The sequence below is a fragment of the Elaeis guineensis genome, chromosome 4 (assembly GCF_000442705.2).
Source record: "Elaeis guineensis isolate ETL-2024a chromosome 4, EG11, whole genome shotgun sequence".
Taxonomy (NCBI): Eukaryota; Viridiplantae; Streptophyta; class Magnoliopsida; order Arecales; family Arecaceae; genus Elaeis; species Elaeis guineensis.
Window position 1 is genome coordinate 16,411,458 of NC_025996.2, and position 26,237 is coordinate 16,437,694.

General features: G+C 36.6%; 2 protein-coding genes across 3 annotated transcripts; one reads left to right on the forward strand and one right to left on the reverse strand.

The window, feature by feature from the left end:
* The first annotated feature begins 45 nt into the window (after nucleotides 1–45).
* On the forward strand, nucleotides 46–7,385 carry LOC105043662 (malate dehydrogenase). Of its 2 annotated transcripts, none has more exons than XM_010921294.4 (7): nucleotides 46–254; nucleotides 2,267–2,425; nucleotides 2,513–2,688; nucleotides 4,329–4,606; nucleotides 6,472–6,607; nucleotides 6,695–6,806; nucleotides 7,129–7,385. In XM_010921294.4, the coding sequence occupies exons 1-7, from the start codon at nucleotides 212–214 to the stop codon at nucleotides 7,221–7,223; spliced, it is 999 nt and encodes a 332-aa protein (XP_010919596.1). In that variant the 5' UTR covers nucleotides 46–211; the 3' UTR covers nucleotides 7,224–7,385. The 2 variants fall into 2 exon arrangements, with proteins under 2 accessions (XP_010919596.1, XP_019705341.1); XM_019849782.3 differs by lacking the exon at nucleotides 46–254 and adding an exon at nucleotides 344–592.
* Nucleotides 7,386–8,494: 1,109 nt separating this feature from the next.
* On the reverse strand, nucleotides 8,495–23,284 carry LOC105043661 (O-fucosyltransferase 29). Its single transcript, XM_073255710.1, is given in 12 exon segments — nucleotides 8,495–9,124; nucleotides 9,127–9,233; nucleotides 11,448–11,580; nucleotides 11,583–11,618; nucleotides 11,621–11,779; nucleotides 13,651–13,751; nucleotides 14,594–14,775; nucleotides 15,194–15,383; nucleotides 15,478–15,566; nucleotides 16,182–16,258; nucleotides 19,597–19,691; nucleotides 22,673–23,284. Coding segments are annotated over 12 exon segments (1,575 nt in total). The 5' UTR covers nucleotides 22,891–23,284; the 3' UTR covers nucleotides 8,495–8,936.
* Nucleotides 23,285–26,237: the final 2,953 nt, after the last annotated feature.

Here is a 26,237-nt window from a genome sequence, read left to right on the forward strand (position 1 = left end):
TTTATTTTGCTTATGCTCGAGGATTTGGCCGATCAAGGTCGGAGTTGCACATCGCCACCCTACTGCTCTCGTCTCCTATCTCTTTGGCACGCATCTCCATCTCCACTCGCCAGTCTTCTCATCCCAACACCACCGGATTACTATTATATAATACTCCACTCTTTCCTCCTCCGCCGCCTCTCGGTGCTGTTGTGAGAGAGACGCTTCCACGATGGCCAAAGACGCTGTCAGGGTTCTCGTCACCGGTGCTGCTGGTAACTGTCACCGATCCCTGCTTCCCCTCGATTATTGAATTCAATCTGTCGGTCCTATCGTTGTTCTCTTCGTTTCTTGGATGCTTGGGTTTCGAATCTGCCTGACTTGATGCCGATAGGGAGGTATCCCATAATGTGTATTCGCAAAACGAATATATATTATGAGTTCGTTCAAGGATTTTAAGGTGCTCCTGTGGTATAGAGATTTTGGCTTAGATTTGATGTCATGGCGTCTCTTTTCTTCTTCCAAAGGATTATTAGATGTGTCGTGAATCTTTTGATGAGTTGCAAGGACGCGGAGAAGCAACCCATCAAAGTATTGATCACCGGTGCCGCAGGCAAACTTCGAACCCTCGACCTTCTTTCGTGATCCTTCCATATCTCTCTTTCTTTCTTTCTGTTGTTGTTGGAAAGAATCGGAAAGAAGAATTCGTAAGCCTGACCCTTGGGATAGATGCGTGTTTTTATGCTGTTAGGCTCTATTTTACACTTTCATGTTTACTTAGATTTAAGGGTTGTAGAGGTCTTGAAAAAAACTGGCCAATTTATTGTGGAGGAATGTCTGGAAATTGCGACTTTGCTGATCCATTCGACTCTGTGTTCGGGTTTTAAAAGGGGTCCTAGTTTGTGGCTTGTATGACTGATTAGAGTCATTTTACAAAGCAGACTTGCAATTCTTTTTCCTATCCATGAAAGCATTTAGAGAGGAGGATTATTTCTGCACTCTCATGTTGGACCAGGTGTCTTTGTACTTCAGATGTAACCACAAACTAACAATATAACTTGTTACTGAGACGGTGAACTACTAACACTATGTATGCCCCCAATACCAAGTATCAATTCAGAATCGGTATAGGATGATATACACCGATATAGCAAATCTTGCTTTTTAAGTTATAAAGTCCCTTTTTTTTATGTAGTTGTTTCTCGTATGGTCTTGCAGCTCTCCGTATAAGATTCTTTGACAGCTTCATGCTAAGTAGCTAGTGTTTTTAAATATCAAATTTGTTGTTAATTTTTCTGATTCTGTTGTGATTGAATATGTTTACAATTCTTTTATAATCTCTTTGAATAGACAGCTCAAATTAGGTGATCTCTGTGTGTGTGGTGGATGTCTTTAATAGATCTTCCACCTTTTTTCTCAACACACTTCCAAACATGGGAAAGAGGCTCTTGGGATCTTGTGTAGATCATGGGCGACATGGAAAATAGTAAGATAGAGAGATAATTTGGGTGATAATGTTCATTGAGAGGAAGAAACTTTTTGTTGCTTTCAACATCATTTTCTAGAAAATGGTCAAAACCGAGTTTCAATTATGCTGTTGAACTGACATTTTGTGGTGCAATTTAAGGTGGGAGAAAATGTTTGTTGTATCTTAAATCTTTGCACTAGAACAGGGTGAAATGTACCGCACAGAGAGCTTCTATCCCAACATTACTCATCAGATGGGTAACTTCCATCATATTTTCTTTCTTTCTTTCCTTTTTTAAGAGCAATCTCTACCTTTTTTTCTTATTTATGCAAAAAGTAAGAAATAAGCAAACCTGTCTTTCCAATTGTAAGGACTAAGTACGACACTCTGCATGTGAATGAGATGAATGATGTCATCAGTTTCATGAATAGAAGCTAACATTTAACCAAGTTATTCTAGTAGGTAAATTGCACAAGTTCAATTTATCAATATGAAGCAACTTTTGTCCAAAAAAATTGAAGGCACTGACATCAGTCAATATCTACTTTGAAAATAATAGCTGATAGGTTGGCCATGATGTGATAAGAAATTGACATTATGTCTTTACATAATACAAAATATATGCCTTTATCTGAGTTTGAAAAGTTTTGATTTAAGAAAAAAATTCTGTCCTCGTTTTGATCATAGCAAGTGAATAGATACAATACTTGCTCGGAAAGACAATTACTAACAAAATAACTCCGGAGAGCATCCCTTTGCCAATAAACTTACAGTTACCACTGTTAAATGTATATCTCCTATTTGGATTCTATTTTACAGGACAGATAGGGTATGCTCTTGTCCCAATGATTGCTAGGGGGGTGATGTTGGGCCCTGATCAACCTGTAATTCTGCACATGCTTGACATTCCCCCTGCTGCGGAGGCTTTAAGTGGTGTGAAAATGGAGTTGATAGATGCTGCATTTCCTCTTCTTAAAGGTATACTATTACATCATTAGCAATTTTAGCTAAACTAAAAACAAATTATCTTGGTCGCGTCAGCAATATATATCTTTTGTTCAACAGGTGTTGTTGCTACCACTAATGTGGTAGAGGCTTGTACTGGTGTCAACATAGCTGTAATGGTAGGCGGGTTTCCTAGGAAAGAGGGGATGGAAAGGAAAGATGTCATGTCAAAAAATGTTTCTATTTACAAAGAACAAGCTTCAGCCTTGGAGAAGCATGCAGCTGCAAATTGCAAGGTGGTAATAATGTTTCAGAAAGTTCTCTCATTGTTCAAATATACTAGTGATAATCTTGTGGTAGAGCTTAAATGCATGGGCTTTTTTCACTCATTTAGTTAATTTTACCATGTCTTGTAAATTTCTTCAAAGTCATAGGATGCAAATGCTGTCATATGTTTTAATTTCATAAACATAGGGAATTCTTAATCATTCATCATGGTAACTCTACCTTGTGATGGAAATATAGAAGACTGTGTGCAATAACATCTATCTAGGTAGCAGGCTTGACCAAATCATCGGTTTTAGCAAAATCACATAGTTGTGTTAATTATAGGATTTTGGTTCATCTTGGTGGATCATGTTATTTGGATTGATGAACTGGCCTTTACGTTAGTGTACATCAAGACATGCAACTGTTTGGGGTATCATGTTTACCAGAGAAAATTTATCCCAAAATGGCTGGCATTTCTTAATGACTGGTCTTATCAGACATTAACGTGTAGGTGTTTCCTGGAAAGAAAACAGACAAGTATTTCCAGATATTAACATGGAAAGATGGGAGACTGCATGTAGATATGCCTTAGAAAACCCAGAAACCAGGCCTATGTATTTTAAATTATGAGTGCATTTTATAGCCTCACAATGTCATATACCCATGTCGCAAACTTGAACTTTTTTATTTTTTAGACTTGTTCTATATAAAAGAAATTCCAGATAAGAATTTGTTAAATACACTAGACAAACCCGTATAACACTAGGAAAAAAGCTACAAAGTTGAATCCTAGGTTGATTTGTATACTTCCCTCCATTATTTGTTGTGCCAATGATGCCATTTAAGTGTTTTTTATTCCTTTGAAGGGGTATGAGGCCATATAAGTTGAAATTACAAATTGTATAAGATGGTTCTTCAAATATCATGTTCACTCTCTGAAATATGCAAGTCATCTTTTCCAATCCTGCATGAAAATTCAACTCCAGGTTTTTTCCTCTTCTATTGTAACTATCAGCAAAGTTCTAAATAGCAAACATAGTATATGGGCAGCTAGGGTTTGCATAGAGTTAGGTCATAAGGCGGCATTTGGGTGAAAGAGGAGGCAAGGACAAGGCAATGAAGGCGGAGGGGAAGGAGGAGAGGTTGGTGTGGAGCATGAGGAGGAAAAGTGGAGGGGAGGGGAAGGAGGATGAGGAGGCAATGGAGAGGAAGGTGAGGAGGCAAGTTACTGCATAATGCATGACTAGCATGATCTGCCTAACCAGCATATCATAGAGGTAGCATATGTTAGCCTCTCAGGCATATTGCAGTTGCTTCAGCGACCTATATATGGGCCCCATGTAATTTCAAGTCCACCTAGGCTCTATGCAGGATAACCAGGGGCAGCATATGAAATATATGGCTGCACATGATGCTGTATAGATTCCTTTTTAAAATAATGGCTGCACATGAGTCAGATCTCAGTGGAAATGAAACAAGCCTATATGATCATTTTAAGATATTCATAGGGATCCTCTATCTCCATGTGTCCGATATGTGCCTGAATCTGTGTATACATACATGTATAAAGAAACAAAGAAATGTAATAACACACACTATCAACACACACACACCCCTGTTATGTTGCTTTCTAATTCTGACATGGATGCATAATTTAAACTCACAGGTGCTGGTTGTTGCTAACCCAGCTAACACCAATGCGCTGATCCTAAAAGAATTCGCACCGTCGATCCCTGCAAAGAATGTCACTTGCCTGACGCGGCTTGATCACAACCGAGCGCTTGGTCAAATCTCAGAGAGGCTAAATATGCAAGTTAGCGATGTGAAAAATGTCATCATATGGGGAAACCACTCTTCAACTCAATATCCTGATGTCAATCATGCAACCGTTACCACTCAAGCTGGAGAAAAATCAGTCAGAGAACTCATTGCCAATGATACATGGTAATACACCCACTTTCCTGGTAAATCAAGATTGAAACCTTTTCTTTGAGAAAAATTGGAAGCAAAAGTTGCCAAATTATCTTGTTATTACTAAAAGGCTTCTTGAATAGTTGAATGAAAAATACCTAATTTAAGTAATTATCAAGGCCATTAAAATCAAATTTACATTTCTACTGTAGCATGTACCATAATCAATTTATGGTAATGGCTATATCTGTTAGTGCTATTGCTGTAGTATTGCATTCACATTCTTGAAAGTGTTCTAATAGCAAAATGAAGTTGTTTTTTCAGAAAAAAAAATATTTTGTGGAAACTATCAACATATTCCGGACATCAGGCTACGTCATTCTTTAATCATTGATGCAATCTATGCTGCTGTAATATGCTGATTATAAGCTTCAATAATTTAAATGGCCTTTCCTATGGTTTCCCATGACTTCAAGAAAATTAATATTACTCCATAGAATGAAGACATAATAAAAATCCATTCTACAAAACCTTTGGACCAATCAAAAGGCAATTTTGGAAAAAAAGAAAAACAAACACTCTATGTCATTTATAAGTTCACTCATTGAGATTTGGTATATGCTCAGTATGTTTCAAATGGTTCAACAATTTTATCCTCAAACTCTATAACTTCTACAACTCTGGTGTTTTCACTTCAAAACCTTATGTATCTCTGAAATTTCTGAATGATTGTCCTGTAATGCTTTCCGTCAATGCCTATACATATAGGTATGATGTGATAATTTAAAGCAGTGCTCATTTTGCCCAGTATAACATAGAAGGTAACATTTATTTCTTTATTACTGCATATGTTTATTCTTGTAATAATTATTTAATGAGGTAGTTTATAAATGACTTGTGAATGTGTTTGGTTTAGAGATGTAGTATTTTTGTTTTGTTTGCTACATTTTTATTACTATTTCAAGCCTAATTTACTCAATTTAACGAATCCTTCTATAGATCAAACTGGCTAGTTGGCCAAGGCATTGATCATGTGAAACAATGAACACAGAAGAATGAAAATATCGGTGAGATGCTGTTGCCTGTAAGCAGGAAGAAAATGATGAACTAATCTTCCAGTTAGTAACTTGGACCTTCTGTAAGGTATAAAGTTTCAAGATTTTGACCAAGAATTATGAAGTGGGAGAGCAGAAAATGAGAGGGAAAAAACACATAGATGAATATATAAAATGTGTATATTTAGAAAATGAATAGGTTAGGCTAAATTATGCTAGAATGGAAGTTCCTGAATATTTGATAGAAAAGGTGCTAGACACGCCAGGTAAGGAGAAATTTACCTTGAACTAGAAATGTAGATAATATAAGTAATAATAAGCAAGCTGGGAAGTAATTGTAAATTTAACTTTTTGCGATAGATACGCATGAAATGTTCATCCATCCATCAAACATTCATCGGTAAACCATATCGTTTTCTCTTGAAATAATTATCACTTAGTAACCTTTTGTGGGAATTTCTCCTTCAATCCGTGTTGGATCTGGCCATCAATCCAATCAACAATTGAGGATATGAATTATGGGGTTTACCATCATGAAGGATTTTATTTCTTGGCATAATGATAAAGCAGATGGTCCATTCAATGCCAAGCTGGAAAATAATATGATGTTGCTGGTAAATCAAGCAAATATTGATATTTTCTTAGCTTTATTTGTGTTCACTACTATTGATGCTGGCAAGATAAACTGGTGTTGTGGCTTGGAAGTGTCTATCTTACAGGTAGACATTAATTTCTTTAAAATTGCATATGTTTTTGTGCTTTAGCATCCTAGTCCTTGTTTCAAACTCCCTTTCATTTTTTTCACATGTTTTATCTAACGCGTGTATCTATTTTATGTACCAGGTTGAATGGCGAGTTCATCACTATTGTGCAGCAGCGAGGCGCAGCTATCATTAAAGCACGTAAGCTGTCAAGTGCACTGTCTGCTGCCAGTGCTGCTTGTGATCACATATGCGATTGGGTTCTTGGTACTCCCAAGGTTTGGTCTGGTTGTAGATTTTTTTTTCTTTTTTTAATTCTATCAACTTTATGGTTGAACATTATAACAAGTTACATTGCTCTCCAGGGCACTTGGGTATCCATGGGAGTGTACTCAGATGGGTCCTATGGTATTCCTGCTGGCCTGATCTACTCCTTTCCTGTTACTTGTGAGAAAGGAGAATGGTCCATAGTGCAGGGTAAGTAGTACCAGATCATTGTCCTTCTGGAAATCTCTTTTCAGGTGCTGAGATATATATATATATATATATATATATATTATGCACATAGGCATCATCTTTATATTACAGTTGAACCAAATGAGTTAGAGCTAAATTTAGTGTTATTCAATGGGTTTTCAAAGCCTTGCATTCTGAATTTGAAATAGATTTGATGTTTTTCAGATCCCCTGAAGCTTATATCTAACATAGGTCAAGTTGTACCGTGTCATGGCTCCACTGATTAATATTATGAGTTGCAAAAATTCTTTCATTCTTTCTTTTCATTTACCTTCGATGGCAGGTCTTAAAATTGATGAATTTTCACGGGCAAAGATGGACGCCACAGCAAACGAGCTTATTGAAGAAAAATCTCTGGCCTACTCATGCCTTTCCTGATGTCTTGCACTCTTTTTGGTAAATGAATTGCAAAAAGAAGTTTTTAATAAAGCAAAATGAGTATGACAATAAGAACCATATTTGTGGTGAGCTATCAGTGAAACAACTGTTTATTTAAGTTTCAAAGATAATCAACAAGTCAGCTCTCTTCTTTTCGCATCATCTTGTTGGGCTAGTTTACTTTGTTGCCCAGCTACTCGTATATCATCAATTCATTGCTCCATATAGCACAAATGAGCAGCAAAAGGGTTCTCAGGTGCACCGTCCAAAAAAGAGCTACCGGAGTTTCTTTTCCTTTTTTTCTTCTTCCCTTTTTCTTTCTTTTTTTTTTTTTTTTAAAAAAAATTAAAGGTAAGGGGGCTTAAGTTTCTTTTTTTTGGTAGTCCTCGTTAGCAGAGTTTGCAATTATATACGTTATCAGAGTTTGCAGGAGATAATTGGTCGGGAAAAGGGGGGGGGGGGGGGGAAAATCAATCACTTGGACGATTGTAACAATCACAAACATAATTATCAGTTTGACGTATGTAACCTCGGAAGTTATCTAGAGCCCTACGGTCATGCCAATCATGTTGCTCAAGATACGTGAGTTGACACTGAAAATGCAAGACTTTCTGACTCTTATTGGTGTCTGTTTTGCACCCAGGCTCCACAGACAGGCTGCTCAAGATATGCAGTTTGTGCCTGACCAAGATATATTACCTAGAATCTCTTTGATGCTTGACGCAAGCTTCAGCAGATTCCAGTGCCTGAAAGAAAGCGGTTGGCCTGCTAGTAAATTCTCTTGGTGGCATGCGACCATCAGATGGAATCCCGGCTACCATCGTGGCAGAACATGGCTTGCCGCTCTGTGTAGTCCAAAATTACCTGAGGACCTCATCTGCTATGAATTTTTTAAAAAAATGACAATTTTCAATGCTATCTGCTTTCTCCAGGTAGATTATCCCACACCATTGTGAAAATCTTCAGAGGCAACACAGGAATCAGGAAAATTAAATCAAAGTTTGAGATCAATACGACACAGGATAGAACGAAAATAACCGTTTACCACACAGGAAGGATGGTAAATTAAGAAGGACGACCCAGATTAACCATTGGTAGGCCCTGTCACTTTAAGCTGGTGCTAACAATCATACAGATGGGCGTTCTTATATTACGGCCTTTCCATCTCCTAAAGACAATGGCAATTCGTGGAGTTGATAAACAGCTAAAGGTCCCATTTAGTTTCTGTACCATGAAGTAATCACGTAAGTGGTAATAATTCGGTGTCTACGTACCTAATAACAGACTGACCTCCTTTGAGGCTTTGACTAAAAGTAAAAGCATAAAGTAGCGAACAAAAGTAATTTCTATATATTACAATCAACCAAGCCAACTGCGGTCAATTCCTTCCCCTTGTGCAGATCTGAGTACAGTTTTATGCCAGTCTTCCTAAATCTGAGTTACCAATACAGCCATAAATTAACAACCCTAGCCTCCATAAAACTAGACAAGATCAGCCTAGGCGTAAGTGCTCCAGTTAGAAAATGATCAATCAATAAACAGGGCGAAGGTTGGTTGACTTAAGTTGACCAAGTCAATGTCAGCTAGGATGCAGGACACTTTAATGCATCCTTTTCCTTTCCCATGACTCACCTGGCCAGGAACTCTTCCATAGTATCCCCTCAAGATGTAACATCTTTAATTTTACCCTCAGCAGGTTGGGCAATTTGTTGTCTAAACTCCACTATTATCTAACTCAGGTACCTGATGAAGTCCTCCAGTGAGCTGTTCGGCAGGCTTCTTCGAATCCTCACCAAAGGGCTCGCCTGTTTTCTGGCAGATGCAAGAAGACGGAAATTCATAGAATTCAACTCGTCCCAGCCTCATCTCATCTGGTTCCCCCAAGAAGCCTCTCTGGCATGCCTCACCTTCTTTGCAAATGTCTCCCAATCCATATGCTTCTGTGCCTTAAACAGAGAACTAAGCTTCCTAGCATTTGGCCGAATAGTTCTTTTATGTCCCATGTACCTCCTGCAAATTCCAGCGTAGATCAATTGGAGATCAGTACTTTCCTGCAAATCTTAGGGAATCTGAGAGCATCTGAGAGAAGAAACGTGGAAAAAAAGGGATCCACAAACAAGTTCCTTTTGCTCCTTTTAGTTCACCATATGCATAGACAGGCAAGGATATCACCATAGGATGAAGCATGGTAGATGGAGATGCTTCCAGCACTTGTCTTTTGAAAGAGCAGTCAACTGCATCACCAGTAAGACCAGCTCAATCTTGTAGATCAAAATGTCGGGCAACGAGTGAGAGTAAAGGAAGCAAAAAGAAAAACATAAATGAAGGCAAGAGTCTTGTAAGGGTGATGTTAGGAGGGTAAGGATAAATGCCTAGAGAAAAGAAATTGAGAGACATGATGTTTGGACATGAACAGCATAGACTAGAGATAGCCCTCATGAGAGGCAGCAGCAAATGGTGATTGATCGAAGAGAGAAGAGAGTTAATAATGAAGAATTGATGGAAGTGTGAATAAATTATTTCAAGTCATGTCTCAAAGATGGAATTTAGGAAGAGGCAAGGGCAAAATAGGACACTTATAGCTAAACAAGTTTGCCAGGGATAATACTTATGCTTATCTTCCAAATGCAGGTTGGTTTCTCACACCGCAGCACAAAATGCAGCATCCTCCATATTATATGGGTTCCCACCATGTTGCTTCAACAGCAGCAGAGCCCATATCATAAGGATCACGATTATAGGTGCGAGAAATCTATGTGAGTAGTTGTATAAGGTGCATCTTTGAACTCTAGCATATCCTACAGGGTAGAAAACGAGTGCGGAATCATGACACCATATGTTGCCAATTTATGCTCTGGGATTTTGAGGTGCCAGAAAGGAAAACATAAAGCCTATGGGATCCAAAGATTCCAAACAAAAGCACAATGGCCAAGGGTTGACCCTCAGGGTTTCATGGAAGCCAGTATGATAGAAATGTTACTCATTATCAAGGAAAAATACACCGTCAAATTTGTGATTATCACTTTTCTTTTATATAAGCCCACTAAAACAACATCTAAAAACCAACTAGGTAAAATACTTGGCAAACCATGCCACATAATCTACGACCAAATTCAATCCAGAAATTGCAAAAAGCATCTTCTGTTTCAACTAATCTCAGGTTTGGTCCCATACCGAAATTTAAGCCGATAACTAACTCCTAAAACCCAAACTAGTTAAAACTCAAAATAGAAAATAGGACTTCAGATCAGCTTTAAAATGAATACTCAGGCACCTCGAATGAACAAAAATTGACAAAATTCTAATTCCAGTAGGAATCTTGATTTGCATCAGTTATCTTTGTACATACAGCATCAAGTGAAATGTACAGATGCAGATATTTCATACCAGGACTGGAGACAGAAGCACCCAAGATTGAGAAAATAAGTTAGCTTGCTGGTGGTACAACAGTAAACGTTAATGACAGAATGCACATCATAGGGCATCAATTACATATAGGACTCACTAATTGAACAAAGACAGTCAGGAACTTGGAGTAGAAATCTTGTGAAGTGGTAGTGAGTCAGCATGCACTTTACATGGATGAATTTTCAGAAACATTTCAAGAACTTTCTATGATTACCAGCAACCAAGGTTTTACTAGCAGTGTTATTCTGTTTTAGCAGACCCCTCCAACAATTCTTTACCATTATAACATTTATAAGAGCTGTGATTTACGCCATCATTGCGACTTGGAGTTTTTGGTCTTAAAATAATAATTATCACGAAAAAAAGTAATAGAAGTAACGGAAAATCGACATTATCGTCAAAATCACTGTTCACTTGTTAGAAATTCAGGTGGTTGAAGCTCCTTTTGGAGGAAAAGTGGTGAAAAATTTGAAAATTGACAATTATTACTTTATTGAGGAAGACAGTGCATGTGTCAAATAATAACCATTATTTCTGTTATATAATGGCAGTTATAATGCGATAGTGGTCACATAACGGCTGTTATTTATATAACCAGTAACCGATGCCCTTCAAAACCATTATAACAGCCATTGTAATGTTATGGTGGTCATTATTTCAAACCATGCCTTCCATGGTTACCAGGCCTCCAGATGAATTTATTTGCCTCTAGAAATATCCAGTACATCTACACAGAACATGGAAAGCAACAGACTTGAACATAAGAAAACCATAAAGCAACAAGAGGGGAAAATTATAGAAGTTACAACGTCATACCTGCGGCCAGCAAGCATCTTGGCCATGTTTCCATTATTGTTTGTGACAAACACATCGCTGTCATCACAGACAATGTAGTCAATGGCAGCAAGACGAGAAGAGAAGGGAAGAAATGGCTTCAAATCATCCCCAGCAGCATCTCCTTTGTGTAGAGGTTTGGAAAAAGATCTTTAAGGGCTGGAGGGTCTGTTCTCCACCATATATATCTCCAGATGCAATATACATGTATGTATCATTTTCAAAACCAAGAGCTCTTAGCATTAAACCAACTTCATGTGGAGTCAAAGGACATTTCCCTCGACTACGCTCATCCTCGGCACTCAGATCCTGCCAAAATGCCAGCTTCAATCATGTCATAAATCAAGAACAGTATCTGATACCTGCATATGTTTAGCAAATTGTGAATGCAGAACAATCAAATATATGCTAGAATTTATTGTTATAGAGCAAACTCAAGATTTCAAAGAGTATACAACAAGGTTCATGTTTTCGGTACCAGAAAACATGCCGGCCGGTGGCCGGTATGGGTCCGTACCGGACCAGACCGGCATGAACCGACACAGAGCAAAAGAATCGAATCGAGAGGAGGCAAAGAGAGAAAGAGAGAGAGATAGAGAGAGGAGGGGAAGAAAGAAAATGAGGGGAAGCCATCGGAGAGCCAGCTGGAGGGCAGAGAAGCCATCGAAGAGGCCGCTGGATGGCGCACCCGATGCCTGCAGCGTCCGAGTGTGAAACAGGGATGATCACCCTTGTTTCACGATTTTTTTTTTTGTAAAAAATATGGATTACGGTGAAGCCGGCAAATCCATTACTTAATTATTTTTAATTTTTTTTTTAAATTCTTAAAAAGTGAAGCCGACAAACCGATTGTCGGCTTCACTATTCATTGACTTTCTTAAAAAAAAACCGACGAGTGAACTGGGGCAGTTGCCCCTGTTCCGCCGCCATGACTCTGTCCGTGCATTTTCCGCCATCTGGTGGCTATGGCAACCATCTGGCGCCCTCCGATAGCTCCTTCCCCTCTCTTTTCCGCTCGTTTAAAAGTCCTATTGGATGACACCGAGCCATAGAGGCTTCCGCAGCCTTTCGACGGCCACAACGGTCGCTCCCCCTCTCTCTTTCTTTCTCACTCGTTTAAAAGTCCTATTGGACGACACCGAACGGCGAAGGCTTTCACGGCCTTTCGGCAGCCACAACAAGCCATCGCCGGCCCCCAGCGGTGTTGCACTCTCTTCCTCTCCTCCTTTCTCTCTCTTTTCCTCTTTTTTTCTCTCCCTCCGATGTACCGTTTTCCTCGACCGAACCATCTTGGTTCCCCGTTGGTCCGACTCGATTGGGGTGTACCAGCGGTTCGGGCTGGTATGAAATTCCATGGCTATACAATGCATATGTTTCGAAAGCACTAGCTTGCAGACTTAGGATGATGTGGACAAGGGGTTCAACATGCTTGGCATGTGTGGGTGCATTGGAAAGTGATTTGAACCAAGGCAGACATGTAATATACATTACCAATTACATTACTAATCGAGAACAATTCAATTGAGTTGTTCGATAGTGTTCTTAGACAATGATCTGCACCAGAATATCATGGCCCTGTGGCTTAAAAAGTAAAGGCATTATACTTGTATGTATTCAAAGAGTAATGCAATCTGCATGTTTCAAAAGCACAGCCTGGCAGCCTTGGGGACCTTGCAGACAAGGGGTTTAACATCCTTAACATATGGGTGAATTGGAAGGTGATTTGAGCCAAGGGACATGCATATACATATGCAATTACATTGCTAATCAAGAACAGTTCAATTGAATTATTCAAAAAAAATAGTGCTCTAAGACCACTAGCTGTAGCAGAATATTGAGGCTCTTTAGGCTTGATAAAAACAAAGGCATATGATGCATTTCAGTAAGCTATTGGCAGTATCATGACACAGATGTTTATCTAGTGACCCAGTATGTGACCAATGTCACTAAGAATTTTCTGATCAAAATCAAAATAAATCAAGATACCGCCAGAGAAATAAACATAACAGAAACCTTGATAGATAAGGAGAGCACAAAGAATAATTTACATGTGCAATAATAAAGTATGGAATCCACCCTTGAAAAATTTAAACAAAATAAATTCCAATCAAATAACTGAACATATAATAATTTTTTTTTACTCTAAGATGATAAGAAATATAACATAAACAGTAGTAAAATTACAGGTATGTTGTCCAACGCTTCCTTATTTCACCTAGCTCATAGCGTTCTTTCTCCCCACCACCATAATAACAACCAGAAAATGCAAGCATGTCTGGTTCAAACCTGCAGTGTCAATTGAAAACAAGACTCAGTGTAGCTAATAAGTGGAAAAAGAAAGACACCGGCATTTAGTCAATACATTAAGTAATAAAACAATTACTTTAATCAGGTCGGGAAGCAGCTACAAGACTCTTTTTATCTTCCATTATTTCAAGAAATAATCATAGCCAATACATGGAGTGTAACATAAGGTCTGGCACATGCACTTCACATAAGCCTTTCTTTCTGAGATGTGGATGCCCTGTGTTAGATAAGCTTATCTGTCAGCCTCTAAGCACTTTCTACAGGTCCAGCCCAGAGAAATGAGGCAAGGCAAGGCTAGAATAGCTTTGTTTAGCATTTTTCCCACAACTAATTGTTGTGGTACCTCAAAACAACAAAATCTACAATATTGGCTTTAATGTAGTCAAAACAGGGAGGGAAAAGTCAGAGTTGTCATAGTAAGAAGTTTGATGATTATTATTAAATTCAGTGAAGAAAATCTTCCAGTTGACTCAGACATATACCGTGGCCACCTTTTTAAACCATTGAGCTTGTCAGTTGTGGCAATTTCAACAAAGGGGACTTTCCAGATATTTGAGGAAACATGACTGCAGATCAAGGTGTCAATTGGACAATTATGTGCAAGGCACTATCTTTCGATTTCAAGAGAGAATGAACGAAAGGAAGAAAGAAAGATTAGAAGTGGCAAAGAGTAGAAATGGGACATACAAATGAAAATATTCTTATTTCATATTGCAGTGATGTTTGACATCAACTAAGAATACAGGGAAAGCCATATGTCCTTAAACATATCTCTAGCAGTTGATAATGCTCCATTTTAGTAGCAAAGAGAGAGTATGTACCTTAAGTGGACAGCAATAAATCGAGAACTCATCTCCCGCATTCTCTTTACCAAACTTTGACCAAGTACTTGGATAGGCCTTGTAAACCTTAGTGCATGATAATTCACACGGCAGCGTAACTTTTGCAGTTCATCATCAAGTCTGTTAGCAAGCCTGTAATCAAACTTCGTCAACTGCACAGCCTGCAATTTTATGAACTCTTTAAAGTTTAAATACGCTCACATTTCCCAATCATGTCAATGAAAAGTGTAGCAAAAAACAACATGCCAATTCTAGTCCAATATCTCATGAATAATATACCTGTTTTAAGCTACTTTGGTTTATAAAAATGACATGCAAGGTAATTTTAAGTCAATCAGCTTGCCCCACCAATTGTTGTAACAGCCACTTTTTATGCATCAATATCACATTAAGTTACTCTTTACAGTTAGCAAAGTCTTCTATAGTCAGGCTTTGGAAGTAAAGATGCAAGTAACTAACATTTTACATCTCTAGTATTAATTCAGTAATGTAGATTTCTAAAATTCCGATTTTATAATTCAGATGTAAAGTCTCAGGTCTCTCGACTAAGCACATAGTTGAGTTACTTGGCCTACTTACATGCCTCCGCAAGAGAATTGGCAGCACTTGGTACAGATAATATTCAGGAACTGATTTCCTTGGAGGGCGCATAGTATAAGGAGGTTTTTCCATTGATCTCATTACTTTATCCGGAATCCTCTTGACTATGGTGACATCTTTTGAAAGTGAGGAAATGAACCAGTCAACATCAAAAATGTTGGCAAAGTCACTGCAAAAGGAATTTTCATTAAATAAATGTAAATCAAATCTAGTAATGGAACCTGAAGCATCTCTTCATTAAATTTTCATGGATCTTAGTTTACCTGTCATCTTTCCAGAAAGAATGATGATCCAGCTCAGGAACCACTAAAGTGGCATTTAGAATCCACGCAACAACAACTGCATCTGTTATCTGAATATCAGAAAAGAAGAAATGAGAACCAATAAAAAGCATTGGCTGATAACCAGGGCTTGTTCCCTTTCCCCTTAGTAAATAAATGTACAAAGCCAAAGAAAAAGTATCATCTGCAAGATTTCATTCTAAATTTTGCCACTCATCCAGGGGTACAAGATGATTTAGATAAGTCCTCAAAGCTGTAAGCAGAACCAAGAAAAAACATTGGCTGACGACCAGGGATTGTTCCTTTTTCCCCTTCACATATAAAATGGCCCAGCCAAAGAAAAAAATGCATAATCTGTAGGATTTCATTCTAAATTTTGCTACTTATCCAGGGGTACAACATGACTTAGATGATTATGTACTTGAAGCATCTGGAAGGCCATTAAAACTATAATATATTAGCTAGCAATTTCTTTTAGGACCTAAGGCGGTAGGTCAATTGAATGAACCATGTCAAAGCAGAACTCCAAGAATCGAAACATATGGTAGCTTCCTTCAGGAAATTATCTCAACGATTTCCAATGTTTCAAAAGGCTGCAGAAGCATGTACCATCAACCAGCAAAGCATCAAAAAAAGGAGACAATATTAACTTGTAAAAGAACATTCTAAAAAGGGAAAAAACAAACCCCTGTCCTTTGTTGATTTAGTCCTCCACTTGTTGCTATTAATAAGTAACCATTAGACTTGCTTTCACGTACTGCAGCTAAAAGACAAGCACAGAAAAATATAATATCAGAATAGGCAGCATTCTTACACTAAAAAAAATGCCAAAAAGAAAGGAAAAAAAAAGTTTTTCCAGGAAGGATCAATATCATACAGTGGCCACAAATATCATAAACAAAGCAGCAGAACAAGAAGAATAATAGAGATATAAAAAGGTAGGGAAAAGATGCCAAGCCATTTGCTTCAAAATACGAGCCACATTGCATATAGTGATCATTAAGCAGAGAAAGGTGTGCTGAGGAGAACACAAAAAAAAGAAAGAAAAAAATGTAGACTTCGCCAAACCTTTCACTTCTTTCATCATTGACAAGAGGCATTCGCTTTATTAGAACATTCTCTTAAAACAAGAATGCTAGTAGCATATGTTTTGCATTAGCTAAATATTAAGACTCCTATAAAGCTAACTTGCATTAAAGTTCAAGTAGGGTTGACAAAATTTGATGACATCATAAACTGAACCAAAACTATCATGATTTGCATTCAGATCACGATACTAAGATATTGAGTTGGGTTTTTATTGGATGTTTTCATTACAGATACATGTGAATTGGATTCAGCTTTGATGCCATGAGTTGTCATGACAACAAAAAAACATGATGATTGAGTTGAACGGGATTTATAAGTTAATCATCTCATTTTTTGAGTTTAACCCTCCTAATTAAGGTTTGAAGTACCAAAATACAGGAGCATACTGGTCACATACCATCACCATACATACCATTGCATGCTCCTGTATTGACTCATGGTTCATTGATATGCCTAGGTATAGCACATGCTACATATCTTGGTATGCCCCTTATATGTCTCGGTAAGGGACATACCATACCACAACACAGTCAGTTCTTCGAACCTTTCTACTAACAGATTCTTTTCAGAGAAAAAAGGACTTTCTTTCAGTCTGCCCATATTGATTTGCTACAAGTCCTCCATGGTCCAGCCCCCTTCTACCAGCAAATGGAAACATTGTTAGCAATCATTCCAATGCTTCAGAACCTCTCTTTCCACTGTGGCCACAAACTTACTGCTCTATACACATCAACAGCTATAGACAGTCCACAAAGTGGTCTAGTAGGCTAAGTGCCTATTATTCACCAGTCATGGAAACAACATCTACAAAGATCCCCTCCGGAGCATTTCTAGTCCTAGCGTAACTAATTCTTTGTACATAGAAGATGAGGTAAGATTTGGTCTCTTTCTTTTATAACAAGTTAAAGAAAAGTGTAATAATTTGCTAGTGAAAAGAGAGTGTTGGGTTGGTTAGCTTGTATCAAGTTAGGCTGAGTTGGCTGATGTTAGGTTGGCTGATTTGGTCAGCTCTGGTCATTTCTCATAATTCTCAAGCTTGTTTTTACATTCTAGGTCAAATGAATTTGACTTCAGCTCAAGTTTGTAGTCTCCAAAGCATTAAATTTATGCAAAACAAATTCAATCTTGCCCAACCTATTGCCGCAGCTAATCTCCGCATCTGTAAGTTACATATTGCATCTAAATACATTAAATGTTATCTATAACAGCCTTAGATACAGCTACTTACAGGCAAGCCCTCAAGATTAATAAGAGGAATTGTTTTACAAATTACAATAACAACAACATTAGGTCTTGGCATTTTTCTTCCAACCCCTCAACATGTCATAATACGAAGGCTTGAAGTTTCAGTCAGAACCAGTCTGTTGCAGATGAGACCAATCCAAATTTGACTGAATTTTTTAGTTTCAGCTGGTTTTCGCAGAAACCAACCGAAACTAATATTTTCAATCTTCTTTCTATTTAACAGGTGTATGTGTTCCATGTTTTCTACTGTTCTCTAAAATTTGTTAGTATTATTAAATATCACATTCATCTAAGGTTCTAATGATCTAAATAATGTTATTTTTTGCTAAGTGTTTTTTAATTCTAGTGGGCAAAATATAAGATTGATGTATGTCTTTATTAATTAGAAAGTTTTATGCGTTTCTATGATTCTTTTTCTACTTAAACGAGTTTTCTGTCTTCTTCTCTTCTTTTAGAATAAAATTATATATTAAATAAAATAATAAAATAAAATGGATTTTTATCTGGGTGGATTTTTTTGTGCTTAAGTGGATCATCAAAATGGAATACAATGAAATATGCTAAATGGCTTCTTTGCTTATATAAGTTATCAAAATGAATAAAACAAAATATGCTTAAACTAGAGTGAAATGTGTGAGATTATAAAAACTAAAAAAGTGCAAAGAAGCTATAAATATCAGAGAAAGTATAGGATAATTATAAAAATTAGAGAAAATTATAACATATTTAATTCATTGAGCTTCAAAATAGTTTAGTATCAACATGAAAGCACCCAAACTACATAAATTATGGTCATAAACAACTTGAAACATCATGAAATGTAGCGAAATAACTTTTTTTGTTTTTTCTTATATTTTTGTTTTTCTATTTTTTGACAAAACTCGGAAACTTGGAGCAAAACTACCATAATAACAGAAATTGCTAATCTCTATCTAGAGGGCCAAAACCAATACTGGGTTTTAAAACCTTGCATAGTACATCACCACTGCATTATTTGAAATACGCAGATCATCTTCTTTTTCCTCAAAGCAAGTTTGTTTCTTTCACTCCATGGAGCCCACAGAACTGCAAATAATACAATTTTCGAACATGGTATCACCCATTAATGCAACAGGTCGTCATGACCCAGCCTCAGAGCTCACAAACTTTTACCACCAATAGAAAGATTCAGCAATTCACTAATTTGCTTCCTATGTTTAACATAAGTATCAAGAAATTATGCAGCTACAGAAACTTCAGAACAGTACATTATAATACAAAATGGAACCTCTTTAAATTGTTATTGTCTTAAAACAAGTCAGCTAATTATTTTGGTGCCTATTTCCCCTTTCAGAATAAAGAAATGATATAACATATACTATCTTCTCTTGCAGAATATGTTATGAATGTGTTAAAGACCTCAAAGGAATAAATTCTTAAGAAGAATTTGGGCAGCCAACCCAAAGAGATATGAAGCAGAGTTTTTAACTACAAAGATGATAAAACATCCAATGGCTACAGCATGTTTAATAACAACTTATGTGTCAGTTTCTAGGTAGCAATCATAAAAGAGCGGAAAGAAGTAGCATGAAAAAACATTGTTCTGGTGGAAATTTGAGAACTATTGGCACATCATATACACCAAAAATGTAGCTAATGCTGAGAACTCCTAAGAACAGATACACAGAAAGTATTTACGTTTGCCTGGAGGTAAAAACTAGGAGATTTGCTTGCAACCGAGTATGTGGGTATGAAGAAAATTGCCAGATGAACCGATAAAGAACTTACATCTGAAATGAGGGCCTCTATCACTACAACCATAGTACAGATCTGAATATTTTGACTTCCATATATCAATTGGCTCATTGCGGCCCTGCAAATAGCTTCAAATTAATGGCACTTAATCAATATGATTTAAATGAATAGAATACTGCAGTTCATCACAATAAGAATGTGCAATGGAATGAGGGCCTCTAGCACTACAACCATAGTAGAGATTTGAATATTTTGACTTCCATATATCAATTGGTTCATTGTGACCCTGCAAACAGATTCAAATTAATGACACAAGTTCAGTACTTGTGGAATGTTTAATTATTTGAATGTACCAACAAAAGTACCCAAAGTCATCTCATGTTCCCCTTCCAATTTATGGCAGGCATAATTATCCTGATCTTTCTTGTTTGTTCTTGAATCTTGAGTGATGAGGGTCAGCTTGATGCAGACCCTAGGTTTAAGTCTTGTTCGTCAAGCACAGTGGAGGATCAATATGATTTAAATGAATGGATATTACGGTTCACCACAATAAAAACTTACAATGGATATTGTTGGGAGCATGATCACCTAGTCTTAATAACCTGTTATGTAGAGGATTTACAACTTTTGGTATCCTCGTTGAACACTCTGGATCATTTCAGCCATCAACAGATTTCACAGAAATATACCAATGTGACCATGCTACAGAGGACTCCTAGGTCATAAGCAATTTTTTCTATAACATATTATAACTTCAATCAAAGTTACAGGAGACTGCCTGACTCTAAAAGCTTATTAGATGTCAGATAATGCAGTGGATTTTTAGTAGCTACGAAATAACTAACACTCATAAGGTTCATTAGATTGAATATAAAAACTAGAAAGGCAAGTCTACATGACATTGATGTATGTAAGCAAACTCTAATATAGATCGAGCTCCACTCAAGATCAGATGATAAAGATGGTGTGACCCAGATATCTCTAGAGTCAAATTTAATGCCAAAAAGAAAAAAAAAAAGCCTAGTTTCAACCAGCATAAGCCTGTATACAGCATATCTGATATAACAACATCATGTCCACTCATTCATGATAATTCTGTAACCACCTATCAGGAAAAAGAACAATTTTCAACAAATGATTGTAAAAATACAAAAAACTCTCTTCCTTTTAACTCCTGCACTCCAAAACTTTTTTCTTTGCTTTTTAGAAGGTAAAAAATATAATGAGCTTGCTAATTTTTTACATGCGCAGAGCTTATTAGTAATAAATAAGTAATTCCATGAGGCATATGGTCAACTAAATAACAAGCAGCAGAATTCCATATGATGTAATATGCATCTGACATGATCAAGTCATATCTTACGATTTAATAGATGACAGTCATTGAGCTTATCAGTGAATTTGCCTAGATCGCTGCCATTGATTACCATTCGTTCTTATCAGTGCACGTTGTTCTAAAATTTCATATATGACATGAGACATAACTAAGAGGACTCAATGACCGTGAACCTATGCCTCCTGAATAATAAATAGATCAATACTAGTAAATGTTTTTTATTAAGATCAAGAATAACAGCAGAAAAGGAAAAATCTAATAAAATTATGCCTGAAGCACTGAATTGTAAAAATAATGAGCAATAAATCTTCAGAAGGTAGTTCCTCATAGTACATATTATCAGATTGATGAATTATCGGAATTTTCCTTCTAAACTTTCATCAAATTTTATCTTGACCATAAACCAGTAAAAATTATCCAATATGAGGTAGCTTTTATAGCATGTTGCATCAAAGTTTAAGAACATTTCATGACCACCTTTCAATGACATGGCATTCTTGTAGGAGCATCATCTCTAGCAAGACCTCCTTTTAAAGAACTTCATTTTCATGTGCCAAAATCACTCAGAGTCTCAGACACTAACCAAGTTCGCACTGTTGTGATCTCATTAAGCTAATTCTCCATATGAGTCATGTCTAGCTATCATGCTTTCATGATCATATGAAGGGCCCTCATGGTGGCTCCATATCATAAAACTCCATTTTTGAAGTGCAAATGATAAATTTTAACATAATAGGGATGACCAGAAAATTTTAGAAGATCGAGGTCTTAACTCAAGAAGCAAGTGGTGGTCCTGTCAGCAATCTTTGGAAGCAAGCAGCACAAGCATATACATGAAAACATGTTTTATGTGAAGACCAATACTGAGTTAAAGACATTCATAAAGATGTTCACAGCCAATACTAGAGGAAGTGGTATCACCAAGCTCCCTTCCCGCAGCTTAGTAACCAATCACATTCACGAACCAAGGAACACCCCAATGCAACAACCTCCTGATTGATGTTACACGTGAAAAACAACAGAAAAGTAAACCGTCTTTATGGAAGAATGATGGTTAACAAGCCTCCAATGGCAAAACTCACCATGTAGGAATAATTGTCATTTAGTCCCCCACCAAGCATCATCATACAACAAAATACTGTATACTCGATGAAGATGGGGGAACATTTTTATTAAAAAAAACAAAAAGTTGCTTTTACTATGAACACCATATCGCAGGAAGTGAATAATCGTGCCCATTCACTCCCAATTAGAGCAAACAATAATAAAAATTTGCTTCTCTCTATAATCAACACAATTCCCTTGTGTCAAACAAGATATTAACACGATTAAGAGAATCTAAGCACACCTTACCATCGGAAGGTTCAACTACCCGAAAGTAACTAGGGCTCCGCTTCACAGTTCACACTCTTTATATCGAAACAAGTTGACGTCTTTTCAGAAAAAAGAAATAAAGTAGAGAAAGGGAAGAAGATATATAGATATAGCTAGTTATCTTTATTTTGTTCTTTCTTTCTTTGTTTTTCCCTCTTTTCCTCTTTTTCGGTATTAAAAAAAAAAAAGAAACAGAAACAAACAAACAAGAAAACAAAGAGCTACGCCTGGTCCTGTGTCAGGATTGACAGAAACTATTATAAGAACGTCGACAACAGTAATCTGGTACTCAATCAAAATCAACGCAGAAGAGCCAAAAATACAAGATGAATCTTTGCGGTTCTGGTGATAAGTACTCGTAAAGACGAATCTTTCCATTTCTGGTGAAAGAACTCGTACCCGCTTGGGTCGCCACCGTCCCCGGAGGCGCGACAACTCGAGGTCGGCCGCGATCTGGCCGATGAAGAGCGAGATGACGCCCAGGCGAAAAGCATCGACCCGCACAGAACCGAGCGGGGAATCGCCCTCTTCTTCCAGGACCAGCTAGCGCGGAGCCGCTTCTTGGGGGAAAACAAGAAGAAGCCACGGGGATCAAACCTTCTCACTGCCACACCCATCGCGATCAAGATCGGGATCGGGATCGCTCCCGGATCTCATAATAGCCCAAACGCAAACCCTAGCATCCTGGTAGCCTCGAAGCCCTCAGCATTAATGGCGCAGGCCAATCATCGATCGCTGGAGGGGAGGAGTGGTCTTATCAGCAATTGGAGATGGATGGGAATGTAATGGCGGACGGGAGCGTAACGGGAACGGCGTTGGGATCGTTGTGGGGCAACGTGGAGAAGAGAAAGAGGGAGGGAGCGGAGGGAAGGTTCTCTTCTCTGGTTTACATGGGGAACAGAGCAAAGTAGGAAAGCGGGCTTTTGGGAGTGCAATCAAACAACAGCGGGATTACGGGGGAGAGGTGACGTGGGGCATGGCATTGATGACGGGAACGGATATATTGTGGTCCCTCCTGGTTTCTTGGTCGTTTTGGGAAGCGAGATACGGCTTTATTTCCTCAAAGTAATATCCGAATGGGCTTTGCGCTTCTACCGGTACCGTCTCTTTTAAAATTTTATAAAGAATTTATTAGTTTCCAATTTACGATGGCCAGATATTGTCTCCTCGCCAACCTTCATACCACCGAAATGAGTTTCCATTTATTTTTTTTATTTATTCTTTACATGCAGATTTTTTACTGTGCATATACAGTGCAGTGCTGCATCAGATTGTATGATGTACGCTGCATATAGCATATAGCCGCATGCATCATCCATCATACGATGAATGATGCATGTGATGTATTGTACCATACGATATATCCTATATACAGCAAAAGATTTGTGGTTAGACATTATAATTAATTTATTTTTTAAAATTAATTATAAATTATTGATAATTAGCAACCAGACTACTCGTACAATAAACACGTCCAACGTTGTATGAATATGTCGATAAATATTCTATAAGAATAGATTTTTGAAATTCATACCAAAATAATAATGATTGTTCTATTGATGAATTTCCTCTAAACCCATCATCGAAATAGAATATGTCTTGATGTTGATTAGATTAGATAGGGTGAAAGAGTTCTATGAAATCCTGTCAAATTTGATAAGAAGTTGCGATAAGAGAAAAGACATATCAAGAAATTGAGAGCGGATAGCTAGGAGGCCCACTCTATTGGAAGTTTTTTTTTAAAATACTGAACTTTAATTTGTTAAAAATAATTTTACTTTTTATACTTTTTAATTTTACTTTTTGTCTGATTTAATTGTTGTATAATTTATTATTTCTCTTATGGAATTAAGTGAAGCTTTTTTTTTGGCAAACAAAAATCATATGGGGTCAGAACCATAAAATATCATATGGGGCAACCTTCGTGACGTGCCATAGTTCTCTTAATACTAATCTAAAAGCTAAAGATTTTTTATTAAGACATTATCTTTCTTCTTTATTTTAAGCCTATAGTGATGTATATTATATGACCATATGATACATGCTAAATATATAAGCAGATGATACATACTACAAGCTTTTTTCATACACATTCAGCAATAATCCAACATACACCTATAGCTAAATTGATACATAATTTATCGAACTTAATTTAACTAGTACAGAATATATGACTAGTTGATATATATCTCGCAAAATATTTATCTAATATCCCAAAACACATCTCTAGGCAAAACAATATACAGTTTTCAAAATATAGCATTTATTAATATACAGCATATGAGCAAATAATACATATTAGACAGCTTATTGATACATACTGTAAGTTTTTTTGATACACACCTAGTAACGATCCAATATATACCTATAGATAAATTGATACATATTTTATCGAACTTAGTATTATTGATATATAGTATATGGTCTGTTGATATGCATCTAACAAAATATTCATCCGATGTCCTAATATATATCTCTGGATAAAATAATATATAGTTTTCGTAAACTTTAAGATGCAAAGATCTTAGAAAAAAAGATATTTGAAAGAAAAAAAGATCTCGAGATGTGTATTAGGTCATTACTAGATGCGTACCAAAAAAACTACAGTATGTATCAATAAGTTATATAATATATATCATTTACTCATGTGTTGTGTGCTGATAAATGGTATATTTTGAAAACTATGTATCGCTTTATCTAGAAATATGTACTAGGATGTTAGATGAATATTTTGTCAAATGTATATGAAATAGTCATATACTGTGTACTAGTGAATATTAAATTTGATAAACTATGTATCAATTTAGTTGTAAGTATGTATTGGATCATTACTGGATATGTATCAAAAAACTTACAATATGTATCATATGATTATACATTTAGTATGTGTCATATGATCATATAGTATGTATCGCTATATGCTGAAAATGAGGAAGAAAAAATGCTTTAATGATTGGACTAATAACTCCATCAGTAGAAAATTTTTGATTTTTGGATTTATTTTTTAAGACTAATATTAAGAGAAATATGGCATATTATGAAGCCCATCCCATATGATATTTTATAGTGCCCACCTATATGATTTTGTTCCTTTTGGTCAACCAACACATAGCAATAGCACTTATATTCTAATAAGAAATTAAATAATCCACTCTCTTCTAACTACCAAAATTGAAAGGAAAACATGAAATTGCAAACTTTTTGCTCTCCTCCTGGTCAAAATATTTTTTTGTGTTTAGTATTAGTAAAATATGATAATTAGAGGTGATATTAGCAAATGTGGCTATTTTCACTGGTCAAAGAAAATTAAATCATGAATAGGAAAAATGGTTCCATTTGAAACCTTGAAAAGAATAAAAACCAGAAGATAAAGAAGGGAGGGGAACTTTAATACCATTATCAAATACCTATATAAATATATGTAAAGATTGTTGAAAGAGGCAAGGTGATGCTTGAAATTTTGTGAAGGGGATAAAGGAGAAAAAAATTGTGGGACTTATCTTTAGATGGTACTAAGCAGTTTAAATAAAACAAGTTGAAATAAGATTGTGCTCTATGCCCAAATATATGAGAAACATATTGGACAGAGGTAGATGAAATCTCAAAGCAAGTCATGAAATGAATGTATTGGGTAAAATTAAATTGATGAGCTATATTGAATATAATGTAAGTTGTATACTTGTTGTTGAGCTTTACGCAAAAACCAAACAAACAATAAATGCATATCAAAAAAGGAAAAGTATTATTTTCATCCTTTTAATATAACATGTTTAGCATCTTCTCTTCTGGACATGATTAGATCAAGGAAAATGGAGTAATTTCCTTAACCCATTAAACTTGAAGCTTTCAAGAAAATTATGGATAAAATAGAAGAGTCGATAAAAATAGGATATATATCCCATTTTGTTTTACTAATGAATAACGAATCGAGAAACATAGCCTATATTTATATTATGGAAATCTA

Bases quoted from the DNA above. Each gene is read 5' to 3' on its own strand.
- LOC105043662 (XM_019849782.3), top strand. From the start codon at position 481: ATGGCGTCTCTTTTCTTCTTCCAAAGGATTATTAGATGTGTCGTGAAT. The intron at 6,608-6,694 runs GTTTGGTCTGGT...ATTGCTCTCCAG, and splicing joins GGGTTCTTGGTACTCCCAAG to GGCACTTGGGTATCCATGGG. The intron at 6,807-7,128 runs GTAAGTAGTACC...CTTCGATGGCAG, and splicing joins AGAATGGTCCATAGTGCAGG to GTCTTAAAATTGATGAATTT.